The following is a 15,353-nucleotide window of genomic DNA, read 5'->3' as shown; positions in this document are numbered from 1 at the left end:
AGCCACTGAAGGACACAGAAACTTTTCCAGATGAAAACATTGCAATAGAGCAGTGAATCCCATGAAGCAACCAAAAAGACACCTTTCCCATGGCGCACCCAGCACCCCACAGAGCAATGACACACCAGGTGCTTTCTTGGAACACCATTCATTTCAAGAATAGAAAGAATCCCATCCCACATGTGGGCTCTCTTCCATACTTTTATATTGAAAGTTTATGAGTCTTGTATTAAGAAAGAAAACCACAGAACTAGGGACAGGACTAAAATGCAGAAATAATATTCCCTGTGTTCAGTGACCCTAAGATAATAGGTCTTAAAAAGAGTATTATCAAAATTGGACCCCAGGCCTGGCCAGCGTGGCTCAGTGGTTGAGCATCGACCTAGTAACCAGGCGATCATGGTTAGATTCTCAGTCAGGGCACATGCCCCAGTTGCAGGCTCAATCCCTAGTGTGGAGAGTGCAGGAGGCAGCCGATCAATGATTTTCTCTCTCCCTCTCCCTTCCTCTCTGGAAAAAAAAAAAAGATTGGACCCCATCAATCTTCAGGGTTGGCCTCAGAGGTGTATTCTGCACCACTTTTAATTTAGTTGTAATTCTGGTTTGGTCCTGGAGGAGGTGAGTGTAGCTTCCACCTACTTGCCACCATCTTGAAATCTCCCTGCACCACTTTTGACTGCCCCCTGCACTTCCTACCATTTGCATGGCTTTTGTGTTCTGTTTTTTATTCAGTTATGCATAAACACACCTGCTTTACTAGCTCCTAAGTTCTTTAAGGGCTAATTTTATGAAACTATTCCCCAAACCCCTACAGGAGGAAGACATTCAATAATGCCCAGAAAGATGGATGAGAGAATGAAGGAAGAAGTGGCATGACTTCATACTAACCTGAATCAACGCAGTAATCCCGGGGCTCCTGCTTGATTCCCATTGGTGACTGGAACCCATGTGCTGGGGGGCCTGGCATGCCTGGGACCCCATGTTCATAGAGTGGGTCATGGTATTCTTGTTTGAATCCCTGAGGGGGTGGGGGAGCTGCAGGGACAATAGGTTCTGACATTTGCCGGTGGTAACTGGGGCGATTATCTCCAGGAACTCCTGACTGAGGAGGGAAGGGGTGGCAGGGTTCAGACAGTTGTCGCTGAAATCTGCAAGAAGAAAGTAGTTATATTGTTTAATTAAGAACATCACGAATACCTTCTATAATTTAGCATTGAGGATTAGATGTCCAGGTTAAGGAAATTATTTGCAAAGCAATGCCTCTCCAACCAACTTGACAAAATGATCCTAAACTTTATTTAAAAGATTAAATAATTTTGAAAAGAGATAATGATCTATTCCATACTGAAAATATTATAAAGCCATAATAATTAAAACAGGAATAGAAGAAATGAAAGATAGGCATGTCAAAGAAATTGAATGGAAAGTCAGAAACTGTCAAATATATTCCAAAATTTGTTAAGATAGGCATTTCAAATTAGTGGGGGAAAAGGTTGAACTTCTGCTTTATACCATATGCTTAAATAAATTTAATATAGAATAAAGATTTAATGTAAAAACATAATAGTAAAGTAAATATATATGAAAACATAAAATCTTGGAGAAAAACACCTTTTTATACATTGTACCAACAGCAGAAACCACCAAAATAAATATGAACATACCTCATTGTATAAGTTTCTATAAGTCAAAAAACATCAGCAACAAAACCAACAAAGAAACAACAAACTGGGGGGAAAATCTGTGACAGTCAGAAAATACCAGAATCAAACCCCAAAATTAAACTAATTGGAGGAAAATTCTCTAACAAATATAGCAATGTTAATGTTGTTGACATAAAGGGCTTTTAAAAATCAATAAAAGATGAACATCCCAACTGAAAAAAATGGGCAAATGACATAAATCAGGAAAAATCACTGAAGAAGGACTACTAGGACTCATAAATAAACAAAAAGTTTAACTTCATTAGTAATCATTAAGGAGAGAGACAGTTTTTCCCGATTACTTAGAGGATGAGCAGGCAGTTAATAAATCTGTGTCTGACACATAAAACACACTGAAATCATAGATATAGTTAGATTTTAGCTACAAAGATGTCACCAGTACAAATGTCTAATACAGGAACTAGCTAAGGATGTGGTAATACAGCCATTTAGTTGAAAGGAATCATAAAAAATGACGCAGTATACAAATATATAAGAACCTGCAAAGGTATTTTTGATATTTTAAGGCCGGCTGTGAAAGAGTACAAAGAGCATCACTTTTTCGAAAACATAAGGAAAGTGTGTATGGTGTTATATAAAATCCTGGATTTGTACCTAAATGTTCATATTGCTAATTTTGGGTGGTAATGATTTTAGGTGACTTTCTTTTTTTACTCTTCTATAGTTGAATAAATATGCTTATTTTATAATAAGACAGAACAATAAAAGCCTTTGTTATTGTTATTTAATGAGCATCATTAACATCCTTTAGCTGTCAGAGAAACCCAGAGGAGTGCCAACTGCTCCTGCCCTGTTCCGAAGGCGGAGTAGTAAAAGAGAAAGCCTGGGGTCCTGAAGTGAAGCCACTTACTAGGGAAGTGATGGGGGGCACATTTTCTTGGTTTCAGTTTCCTCATCTGTAACATGGGGATGTATTATCCGACCAAATGCTACTGGAATGATGAAATAAAGTCATGTCTACGAAAGCATGGTTTCTGGCACAGCTGTAATCACTGCCGAACTGGGGTAGACATCAGGAGGTTGGGTGCAGAAGTTAGAGGTGGGAACCCTCAATGTGAGGCCTCAATCCGTGAAATATGCATAAGGTACTAATCTATGTGTATAAAGAAAAGCATTTGTGAATATGTGTCCTCAGGTAAAAAAATACAAGCCAAGGTTCAGGAGGAAAAAAGTAAAGATTTTAGAACTAATTTCAATACATTTAAAAAAATCAACAATATAATCCTGTAATATTAAGGTCTTACTCTCTCCTGTTAGCTTGAATCCTATTAATAGCTTTAATCAAATCATTTGAATCTGATTTGAATCAGTCTGTGGCAACAGGTGGCCAACAGATTTCTAGGATATCAAGCTTTAAAATCTTAAACTGAAAAGATTGGGTGCAGATAAAGTACTTTTTAGATCAGGGTACAGCATGGCTCTCACTCTGAGTCTTTACTACCCTATCAAAAGCAGCACCCTATGCCCTGGCTGGCATAACTGTGGACAGAGCATTGGCCTGCACACTGGAGGGTCGGTTCGATTCCCAGTCAAGGGGGGGGGGCATGCAGGAGGCAACCAATCCATGTGAGAGACATCGATGTTTCTCTCTCTCTGACTCTCCCCTTCTGCCCTCCCTTCCATTCTCTATAGAAATCAATGGGGAAAATATCCTCACTCCTTGGGTGAGGATTTAAAAAAAAAGTAGCAGCCTAAGATCATTTTACAACATAAAGATCACCAACAATTTTACATATACTTATCCTTTTATCCCAGAACTAAAAGCATCAGAATCTGCCTGGCCAATGTACTGAATAAGTTTTAAAACTATATCAGGCTCAGTGGGTTGAGAGCCTTTCACGGAGGGACTGAATGCATTACAGTGGAACTTCATCAGGAATGAGATTTTCTAGGATGCTGTTATTTAAGGAAACCCTTGCGGAGTCTTTGAAGAAGTGTAAATTTGAAACTCGGGGTTCGACTTGACGTTTAGAATATAGCTACCAAAAAAAAAAAAAAGGAAAATAGAATATAGGCACCAGCAGCACACTGAAAACCTGAGTTTTTGAAGAAAAATTTGAAGAAGGGAACCCAAAAGAAAGATGAGGATATTCTCAAGGCCTTATTTTTATAAAGTACCCAAACCTTATGCTCGCAGGAAGGAACAGCAGTAAGGGCGCTGTTCTCTATCTTTCCCCTCTGCCACCGTCTCAGCACCTTCAAAGGTGACCTGCACAAATCACTTCCTTTGATGGCTCCGGGATGGCAGGAACCACTCAGTTCTGTAATCAGAGCCTCTGCAGCTGGCAGGCCCAACCACTCCACTTCCGCTCATCTTCTCACCTTTCAGAATGAAACTCTAGAGCTGTCCTGGTACAGCCCCTTCAGGAAAAGGTACTTCCACATGGGCATCAGGCAGCATAACTGGAAGGATTTGTGAAACTTGGGGGCCTGGGATCTGCAGATAGATTCTGTCATTGGGATTGTTCTGTCTTGGTTTGTTTTGAGGGAGTGGAAGTGGCAAAGGGGACCTTAAGGGTAGGTCACAAAACCAACATATTTGGAAGAAAGTCTCTCAGAGCTTGCTGCTGATAACGGCTTTTATTTGCTGAGATTAGTAAAGTAATTCAGTTCTTCTCCCCTAAATACATTCTGTGAACTTTACTCAATGACCTTCATTTGAACCCTCTTTCCCTGTTCCCAATCCTTTGAAGTACCTAAGAATGTGTTGTATACATAATACAGCTGTGACAAAGATGCCTCTTGTTTACTGAGGCAGGCAAGCATTTTCAGTGGAAGAGGGGCCTGGTTCCTAACAAATCTCTCCCCGCTCACTCCCAACCCCTCTGACCCGCACCCCCACACTCATATCCCAACAGGGTTCAGGTGGTAGTGAAGTCACAGTTGGTGAGCAAAAGGAGACTTCCGACTACCGAGGGATTCTAAATTCAATAGGTTACAGATTAAGGCTTTTTCAGTGCCAGTTTATTTAAAGAACCAGTTATTTATTTATCTGTCAGATTTATATAGCGCCTTTCCTCCCAAGAGCTCACCCACGCTACCAACATTTGGTTTACGTTATGAAAACCGTTAGATGCTTTTTCTGCATTTCCTTTTCAGTTTCTGCTGCCAACACACAGAGTAAACACAATGCTTAGAGGAAAAAAAGAAGAAAAGTGTGGATTCAATGAAGGCCACACAGTGGCCGCGGGTGCCGGGTGAAGCAGTGATGTTCAGAGGCCATTGAGAGATTATATGTAAGATCAGCCAAGACACCAACACCAAGTGCTTAATATTTCCGTTAAGGCTAAGAGCAGATAGAAAATAGAGAAGCAGCATAGCTGGGTAAGAGGCTCTGGCTGTGAAGTCAGAACATCCTCGGTTGAAATCCAATCTTTACCCTTATTAGCTATGTGACCTTGGGTGAGTTATATAACTGCTCTGAGCCTCAGTTTCCTCTTCAGTAAAATAAGGACAACCATGGGATCTGTCCCAAAAGTCTGTTGTAAAGATTATATAAGATAATGCACGAAACAGGGCCCAGCACTCCGCTAGGTTCTTGATATACATTACGTTTAAACATCACTATCAAATGTTCCAGCCCTCCCCCAGCCCGCAACAAGCCAAATTCGAAGTTATGCAAATGTAAGGAAAGATCTTAAGGAATTGGGAGAAAGTACTATCACTCACACAAAATAGAAGAGTCCACTAGTTGCCTACCCAATATCTAGTTTGCTTCCTCAGGAAGAGAATGCTGATTTATATTCTGGGTGGCAATGTGCTACCCAACTTCACACTAATGTTTATTTTTCCTGCCATATACCAAGCCAGACACTGTTGCAAAACAAAACCCAAACACGGTCCCTAAAAGCAAAACCAGAGAATTCTGAAACAGCTCTCAGGGCTCTGCGAGGCCTGTCAGCTCTGCTTAGACTCAAGTTGGCCCATTTAAACGGCGATAAAACACTGAGTGATAAAATTTTAAAGGCTTAGATGCTTATCTGATTTCTCAAGATCAAATATGGAAGAAGGTGATGTAAACATGAGATGTCCCCAATATAAAATAGTGAAAGTATTAGTTTTATATGTACATCATGAATAAGTCTGATGACAAACAGAAAAGATTAGGGATAAAGAGGGCTTTTACATTTTCAAAACTTGCAATTTCTAAAATTGTGCTATCTACATCATTTTAGGAAGATTCCCTAAGTATAGTTTCCTTTATGAAATATAAGAGTGATTTTTAAGCAGTGAAATTGTCATAAAAGTTAACATTTAATAAGTACCTTCTCTGTGCCAATATGATTTTTCATTTAATCCACCCAATGATATGTGTGGTATCTACTATTCTCCATTTTCAGATGAAGAAACCAACACTTAGAGCAGTTAACTGCTTGCCTAAGGTCATACAGATTCAAAACCAGGTCTGTCTGTCCAACTCCAAAGCTACTGGCCTATACTGTTTCTACAATTGTTTCTATAAATTGTTTTTAAATACTATCTTATGACATTTAAATAAAAATATAGTCCAGGCAACTTGAAAACTCTCATAGGTTTGGAAATTAAGAAATATATTTTTTAAAGAACTTCAAGACTAAAAGAAATAATAGCAAACAGTTAGAACTGAATTTTTAAAATACTACACATCAGAACTTGTGGGGACAGCTTAAGCAGGATTTGGGCAGGGAGATAAAATAATTGATTGCCCCAACCAGGATATTTTGGGGAATTAAAGCGGATGCTATTAGCAATTACATCCAGACAAGACATGAACCATACACGACTTGGGAAAAACTAAATGTATGGTCACCGAGCCTTAGGAGGAGTTTTATTTGGTTATATGGTTATATTATAAAGAAAAAAAGCTACACATTAATGAGGTAATCATCCAACCAAAGAAGTTAGAAAAAGAAAAACAGAATAAACTGAAATAAAAATGAGATATTTTAGTGAAAGCAGAAGTCAGTGATATAGAAAACACCCAATAGAGAGGATGAGTAAAGCCAAAGTTGATTTGTTATAAAGACGAATGAAATTGTCTGCTAAGACTACGAAAGAAAAAAAAACTAGATAAATATCAAACATGAAAAAGCGATACCTATAGATGCTATAGAGGTTTTATTTAAAAAAACATTATAAACAACTTTATGGCAGTTAATTTAAAAATTCACAAAAAATGAAAAAATAATTTATTAAATTCACTCAGCTAAATAGAAATTCCAGAGCAAAACTATAAAAAGGTGAAGATGCTGAATCAGTAACTGAACATCTTCCACAAAGATAATATCAGACCCACACGATTTTACTGACAAATTCTTCCAAGATTTCATGGAAGAAAGAATGCCAATTTCACACAAACTATTCCAGAATATATAAAAAGGAGGATACCCACTACTCATTTGATGAGTATAACCTCAATGCTAAAACCAACAAGGACAATATAAGAAAAAGTGTACATTTATCTCAATCATAGTGATGCAAAAGTCTTAAATAGATATTGGAAAATCAAGTCCAGCAACGTACAAAAGATGATACATAACAGATAAGTTAGGTTTATCACAAGAATACAAGGTTGGTTCCATATAAATCAATGTAACTCTCTACAGTGGGAAATTAAAAGAAAAATTTCCTTTGATCATCTCAACAGAGGGAGAAGTATTTGATAAGAGTTACTTATCCATTCCATTAAAAACTCAGTAAACTAGGGATAGTAGGAAATTTCCTTTAGCCTAATTAAAAGGTAACAAAAACCCTATAGTAAACATGGTGAATTGCTGAAAACAAGCTCTCTTAAGATTCAGAACTAAAAACACCCACACTGTAACCATTAGAAGTAGATCACTGAGTCTGTTAAAGAAGGTTCCATTAAGCATCTATGAAATGCAGTTTCGGATCCCAGAGTGAGTTTGTGCTGCCATTTGTAACATGCTATTAACAGGAGTGCACGGCAAGAAGATGCATCAGACACACTCAGGCTAACAAATGTGACTCGGTCAAGTTCTTCCCTCTCTAAAAGCTACAAAGTATGACGGACAAAAACAAACAGCAATTTACTAGGGATGGGCTTTAAAAGAGAAAGTAGAAACAAGAGAAAAACTTGACTATATTAACTCTCTTACTATCTACCATCTTTAGAAAATGAGTCGTATCCAGTAAATCACAATTCCAGGACACTCAAGCTCATCCTTTCGAGCTCTGAAGCTTTGGTCATAACCACTGAGGGAGAGAACTTAGCAGGTAGGCCATTCGTCCTTCAGAAGATGCCACATGTGACTGATCCTTTCTAGGTGACCCTGGGGCACTGTATTCTGACTATCACTATCAGCAGAATAGCCTATTACAATTCTGATGCCCTCGGGTCGCATCCAAGAAGCAGAGGATTTTTCCAACAGCAGCAATATTTTTTTAAACTTTGTCTTTTCTTGAGTTTTTGCGTCTTGATGTCAAATGAGAGAGTAGTGTGTTCTAAAATTCTTAGGTGATCAATTTTTTAGTTGAGCCTAAGTTGAATTGTGGAGTCTCAACTCTAGATGTAATGAGAAATGGTACAGTGAAAGGCAAAACCATATCTGGCCAGTACTATGGGCATAACGTAAGGATATTTTCTAAGTTCTAGCACCTCGCCATGTAAACGTGGTAAACAGCACGATGAGAAGCCGTGTGAGACTGCAATGGATGAATGAAAAGCACTCTCCTCTCCTCTTCAAGAGCAGCTGTGGTCTTTAAGGATAAATGGAACAGGTCTGAACGTGCCAAATTACAAGGGTTTTTCCTCCTCGAGGGGAGGAAATAGTGAATATAAATCACCCTCCCAAACAAGTATTTATCTTCTAAAAATAAATTTTGAGTTGTGAAGAATTATATACTAAGATTGCATAAAACATTAAGAATATACTTTTGACTAGATTATGTTTTAGTTGTTTAAAGTATAATCTTAGCAAACTATTATCACTTCATCAAGAGACATGCTGAAGACAAGTAAGATACTGGGTTAAATGTGGTCTAAAAAAGGGGGTCTAAATCAGGGTTTTTAAACCTCAACAGGCTTACTCTATTCAACAGAATGAGCAAAACAAAACAGATACGTATTATAACACGTCTGTAAATGATGAAGGAATTTAGTAGGATTTTATAGTTTAAGAGATGGCGTATGTTCTGATAGTTTAAGAGATAAACAGTTGGATAAAGTTCAAGTCTAGAACAAATTTCTCAAGGTCACTTACTCAGTTTTTAATAGGCATTAGCGAATGTTAGCAATCTGCCCCCCACACCCAAATCATAACCAAACCATATGGCGTAGCTGTAAGTTAACGCTTTGGTCTCTAAAAGGAGGACCCTGCATTTGGCTACGTGACATTTAGGAAATCCTTTAGTTGCTGAGGCCTGATTTTCTTATCTGTAAAATAGATTTTTTTTACTCTTCCTTGTTTACAGAGCTGTTAAAGGGCTCCAATAAGACTGTATTTCCTTCTATCCCACAAAATACCATATCTTTTGGTTAAGGGAGTTCGTTTTTGAAGTAATATTCCCTCTAATTTAAATAAAGAGTTAACAGAGAACAAACTACAGTTACTAATAAGAGTAATCTGCCCCACTTTCGGGCATGCATAAAAGTTATTAAACATGTGGTTATTAAGCTTATCATACACGCCTGCAGTTACTGTTACTGTTACCAAATCAGACCAGGGATTTCAGTCTGTCTCATTTTCCATGTGCTACCCGGTATCTATAAGCAACATTGTTTGTTGTTTTTTAAATGCATTTTGCATCACTCAGATATCACATTATCTCATTTGTCATAGATCAGGGCAATAAGAAAAAAATTCAGAGTACTGAGTACTTGATGCTGAGAGAAAGGGGGGGATTGGAGTAGAGATGGGGATAAAAGAGAGGGCTGGATCCCGATGTCTCAAAATGTGACAGTAATATATCCAGGCCTGGCTCCAGACCCACCAAGTCAATCTCTGGGTGCAGCAGGAATCTGCATTTCTAATAAGCCCCCGTGGGAACTCCTGTGTACCCTCAACTTTGAGACTACAGTGCTCTGGTGTATAAGCCTAAGTGCCCCAGTGTTTTTTATTTATCGATTCGGAACTTCACCCTTCACCCCATTTCTCTCAAGGATCTTTGTATCACCCAGGTCTTTTTATTTTAGACTCATCATTCCTAATGGTAGAGGGGAAGGGGAAGTGAGTCCAAGACAAACAGATAAATTTCAGGGAGGAATCACCCCATAAAAGAAATGCTTACTTTCTGGTTCCTACCTCTTTCTTTTTGGACACTTGAGGTCAGAAACTTTTAACTATCAGGGATCAAATTTCTTCGTTTTGGTAGGAGGCTGGGCAGCCTGGAGATTAAGGCCCCCTCTCTGCCAGGCCTGCCTGAGGACAAATAACCTCCAGCAGAATTAGGGTTTTTCTTTCCCTGGTTCAGTTAACCTTTGACACAATCTGGTAAGAAATAGGGATTGAGAGAGAAATACGGTATGAGCTGCTTAATGATTTCAGTCAACAATGTAAGTGACCCCAAAAAGGTGGTGATCCTATCCTATCTAATAAAGATGGAATATGCTAATTGACCCTCACATCATCACAAAGATGGTGGTGCCCACAGCCAATAGGAGGGAATATGCTAATTGACTGCCACGCTCTCAAAGATGGCGGCGCCCAGTCCCCTCAGCCCCACCATGGCAGCAGGCACATGGCAAGGCTGGACCTGCCCCCAGGTGGGCTCAGCCTTGCCGAGCACCTGCCTCCGGAGTCCCCCAGTCCCCTCAACCTCCCAGCCCCCGAGGGCTGGCCCGAGGCGCAAGCAAGCCTCTGCTGTTGGCTGCCCAGCTGCCCAGGGCTGCCCAAGGCTCAGGTAACCAGGGCCGGCCAAGGCTTGCGCTGCCGGCAGTCGCAGCAGCAGAGGTGTGATGGGGGCGTTGCCTTCCCCTGATCAGGTCGCCTCCTGCCCCTGAGGGCTCCCGGACTGTGAGAGCGGGCAGGCCAGGCTGAGGGACCCCCCCCTCCTCCAGTGCATGAATTTTCATGCACTGGGCCTCTAGTAAGATTATAATAAGGCTGAAAAAGTCCTATCAGCTGGTGATGTCACAGACACTGTATCATCACAGTGTAACACGTTGTTACTCACATGACTGTGTGTGATGCTGGTGTAAACAAACCTACTACACTGCAAATCATATTAAAGTGTAGAGCATACAATTAGGTGCAGTGCATTTGATTTGATAACAATAAGTGACTATGCTACTGGCTTATGTTTTACTATACTTTTGATCCTCATTTTAGAGTGCACAAAAATAGTATGCTGTGTTACGCCAGCAGCAGCTTCACACGTCTCGTGTTTACCCTGCTGCTTGATTACATCATTTCTCTTGTGCTTGATTTAATCTCGTGTTGTTTTATAAATTGAGTGGAGCCTAAGTGCACAGTGTTTATAGAGTCTACAGTGGTGCACAGTCATGTCCCAGGCCTTCACATTCACTTACCGCTCACTCACTGACTCACCCAGAGCAACTCCTAGTCCTCCAATCATGGTAAGTACCCAGACAGGCGTACCATTATTTATCTTATATACTAGTACATTTTTTTTCTATCCCTTTTCTATGTTTAGATGTTTATATACACAAATACCATTGTGTTACGATTGCCTACGGTATTCAGTAACATGCAGTACAGGTTTGTAGCCAGGAGCAATAGGCTATACCATACAGCCTAGGTGTGTAGTAGGCTACCATCTAGGTTTGTGTAAGTGCACTCACTCTATGATGTTCGCACATGACAAAATCGCCTAACAATGAATTTCTCAGAAGGTATCTGTTGTTAAGCAGTGCACAACTGTATAAATAAAAGAGATTTTCTTTTATACATGGTATGACAAATACAAAGTTTACTAAGTATTTGAAATACTGAATATAGGCCCTACGCCATCCCTCCCCCTCAATTAATAATCTCTGCAGATAATCAGGAGGATACTATTTAAAAACACACACAAAAAAACTATTGGAATAAAAATGGTATCCAGGCCTGAGTTCACAAACTGGCAGGCTTGCAGGGTAATTTTGCCCACAGAGAGGTTTTGTTTAGTCTGCAAAGTGTTGCTGTTGTTTTTAATTTGAATTAGTTGCCAACTTTAAAAAAGGCAACCCGGAATTTTTACATAAAAATCCAAATTTCTGAATTCTCCTGGAAGAGTGCAAGGTTGTTAACAAGGTAATAACTGGCAAAGCTTAGTGGTGGCTGCTTCCTTTAGATGAGTTCTGTGTAAATGGAGGCCCACTACTGAGCCAGCCTCCAATCAGTCTCACCCCTTGGGCCCCATGTATCACTGGTGTTTGTGGCATTTGGCCTCACCAGGGGAATAAACACTACCAGCCAAATGAGGTAGTTCTTTATGGTGAGTTTCACAGCAAGGGGGTCGGGGGATTAGAACCAGATAAGAGGGCTAATGTTTTTCTGCATTTCATTTAGAAATAAAGAAAGTGACCTCTGAGTAAACACGGGGAGGCATTTGGGTTGGGCCAGGCCTGGGGGAGGTGTACTCATACATCCTCCCTCCTCTCCTGCCTCCCGCCCTCACACTCACCCAGTGCAGAGCAAGACAGACAGAAAGGAAATACAATGGCCACCATCTTGCAGCCCTTGGTAACATCACTGACAACTTGCCGCCTACATTATCTCCTTATCCCAGAGAGACTTGAAATGAAAAACCGAGACCCCCAAGACACCCTACATAAAGGAAGGCCACAAGCATCCAAAATTCTAGAACACGGCAGATAACAGGCTGGGAAGGCGGGGACCTAAGTTTCATGTTTGCAGAGCAGGTTCCCTTCACACACGTTGGTTTGTTTGATGAATACATGACTCTGGGCACGTTCCTCCTCGTGCCTTAGTTTCCCTTATTTGAAATGTAGAACTACCTGGAGTGAAACCAGGAGGTTTCTATCTCAAAAGTAGATAATTATAAATAAAGTCTTTAGTTAATCTCCTACTGCTAAAATCTGTGAAAATCAGATGAGTAATAATACCTCCTACCAGCAAGCTTCCCCAATAGGTAAGTGTTAATAAAGGATGTATGGGGAGCGTAAATCAAGGTTCAATTCTAGTATCCAGTGAGCAGCCAGGAGAGCAGCCCTGAGTGAGGGTCAATGGATAATGTGTCCTGGGAAAGTCACTCTTTCCTGGGCTCTGTAATGGGGGGACAGTACTAATTATCTCCCCATTCCTGCTTCAAAAGGACGTTGTAATGTTTATAAACCACTTGGAATACCTCAGGAACAGGGTGACATGTAAACAGGTCACATTCATGTTATTATTAGTCTTACCTCACAAGATGCCGCAGTGGAATGAAAACTTTATAGACACCTGGTAAATATGACTAACGGCTCCCCCTCTCCCAGTGAGGAAAAGGGGAGGGGAATGCAGGCAGCAAAGGAAGCCCGGATCAGCACCCACCTCTGTTCTGATGGATACTGGTTTTCAGGCATCATCTTTGGCATCTGCAGGGGCTGATGTGGTGGCCGGGGGACCGCAAAGGTTTGCTGCTGTGGTCCAGGGTCTGGAAGCGAATGAGGGGTGGGGGCTGGGCCCACACCTTGTACTGGGCCTGCTGCAGCAGGGTGCACGGAGGTGGGCAGAGTTGCCTGAGGTGGGGGAAATAGGGAATTCTGATGGGTGGGTGACAGGGGGGTGGTAGGAGGGGTTAATGGCTTGAACCCAGAGGGAGGCTTCCTATCATAGGCACTGTGAACAGAAAAAGAGAAGGAACCAGTAAGCTGCAATGAAGCCATTAGCTTGGTCACCAGGTCCAGCAGAATGCTGCAGCCCTCGGTTGCCAGGAAATGACAGCATTAACATAGTTAAATTGCTGGCAGCCCTGAGGGAATATTTGTACCTCTGAAAAGTGACAAACACACTGCGTCACAGGGACTATTTAACACTTCTAGTGATTCTTCTCAAAGATAATTTTAGCCTCTGCTTCTGGTTTCCTTTCTCCCCCCTTCCAACCGTGTTCTCCATGTATGTGTGTGTCAGGTGGACAGATGGGGGCAGAATTTATATGTCTGGAGAAGTTTCCCAGACCCTCTCCCAAGTATTCCAGGGTTCCCAGAAATTAGTCAGAATCTTTGTTGAAGACGAATTTCTGCTGTAACATCACTTGAATTAACAACTATTCTCCTCCCCCCTCTCAAGTAGATCTATGTTTATCTTCTAGAGCAAAGAATGATTTAAAATTAAAGCTTCATTCCTGAGCCTGGATATTCTTAAGTAAAGGGCATAAGCATCAAGGCTTTTTCATATATTCTGATTTGAAGATTACTTCTTTGGTGCTTAAAGTTCACATTAACATATGATAGACACGAAGGAGTATACATTCCCTCCCTCGAAGTCACAGATCAAATATCCCAGTATTCAAGGATTTTTCCCTTGGCGGGGAGGGGAGTTAAGTACCCCAAGCACTGAGTCCTCCCACCACCCCAGTCAGTTGAACAGTTTTGCATTTCATGTTCAGCACAAAGAAAGGCCCATTTGAGCTGGCCTGCACCTAGAGGATTACACTGCAGGTAAAGATGGGGTGTGCTATCCTGAGTGTCTGCTGAATATTATTTGAAACAGTCAGCTTGAAGGCTACTTTCTGGCCAGCCTTCTCTGGCTCCACTTACCAATAGTTGTAGAGGCACTTTTCTCCATAGTTAGCACCGAGAGCCTGCTCATGGCTGCAGGATGACAGCTCGGAGGAGGGGCTGTGCAGCTCCCGTTTGATCTTGGTTGGAGGTGGGGCATGAAGCACCACTGCAATGAGAAGAGGGAGGACAGCCGATTAACAGGGAGCACAGTGCTTCCTTCTGCAAACCCTGAAATGAGCTGATTGTTCTTGGAACTCGTGTCAAGTCACATGCCAGAGAAAGCCAAGTGCTTAAATATAGTCTTCCATCTAAAACCCTTGAAAAGTTCTTTAAACTCAGAAATCATCCATCATATGACACTTTTAAAAAAATTATTATTTTTTGAATCCTCTGATTTTCAGAGAGAGAGAGAGAGCCATCGACTGGTTGCCTCCAGACTGGGGATCGAACCCACAACCTAGGTGTGTGCCCTAATGGGGAACCTGCAACCAGCTGAGCCACCCAGCCAGGGCCAAGTGTCTTTTCCAAATTTCTTTGGTGTTGGGTCTGCTTCCCAGAGGCTCTGAAACACTTAAAAATTCTGCAGGTGATGCTGCCCCTTCCTCCCCAGTGCAGGTGTGATAGAAAACCAAGAATTGCAGGCATGAAGAATTTTGTATCCAAAAAGGACAAAACAGCCAAAAACATATTGGTAGACATTACACATTAACTCATCAAATACTTGAAATTCCTCTGGCAAATACATTTAATATTTGGAAGCATATTTATAAATTAAATACGTGACTTTTTAAAAGTCCCTCCACAAGCAACTCTAAATATCAGGTCTGAATAGGAGATAATTCAACTTTAGGGACATTTCAAACATTTTTAAAAGCAAAGGAGTACAACAAAGGACCAGACCACAACCTAGGAAAAGCTAACTGTGTACAGGAAATGTCCTGGAAACCTTTGCGCTTATGTGTGTTTTCCCAGTGACCACCCCCCCCCCCCCCCCCCGGCGGGGGGGGGGTTTTTTTTATCTT

The 15,353-nt window shown here is 41.0% G+C and overlaps 1 protein-coding gene across 1 annotated transcript in view; it reads right to left on the bottom strand.

Moving 5' to 3' along the window:
- ETV5 (ets variant 5) overlaps positions 1–15,353 on the bottom strand; it is a 56,869-nt gene that overhangs the window by 14,270 nt on the left and 27,246 nt on the right. Inside the window, exons 6-8 of the mRNA XM_005858429.2 lie at positions 14,368–14,497; positions 13,160–13,447; positions 889–1,148 (exon numbers count right to left, since the gene is read on the bottom strand). Coding sequence (XP_005858491.1) covers positions 889–1,148; positions 13,160–13,447; positions 14,368–14,497 — 678 coding nt within the window. The remainder of the gene's footprint in view (positions 1–888; positions 1,149–13,159; positions 13,448–14,367; positions 14,498–15,353) is intronic.

Source organism: Myotis brandtii, unplaced genomic scaffold (assembly GCF_000412655.1).
Source record: "Myotis brandtii unplaced genomic scaffold, ASM41265v1 scaffold118, whole genome shotgun sequence".
Classification (NCBI taxonomy): Eukaryota; Metazoa; Chordata; class Mammalia; order Chiroptera; family Vespertilionidae; genus Myotis; species Myotis brandtii.
The sequence above is the reverse complement of the archived record's forward strand: the minus strand, read 5'-3'. Positions and strand labels throughout refer to the sequence as shown.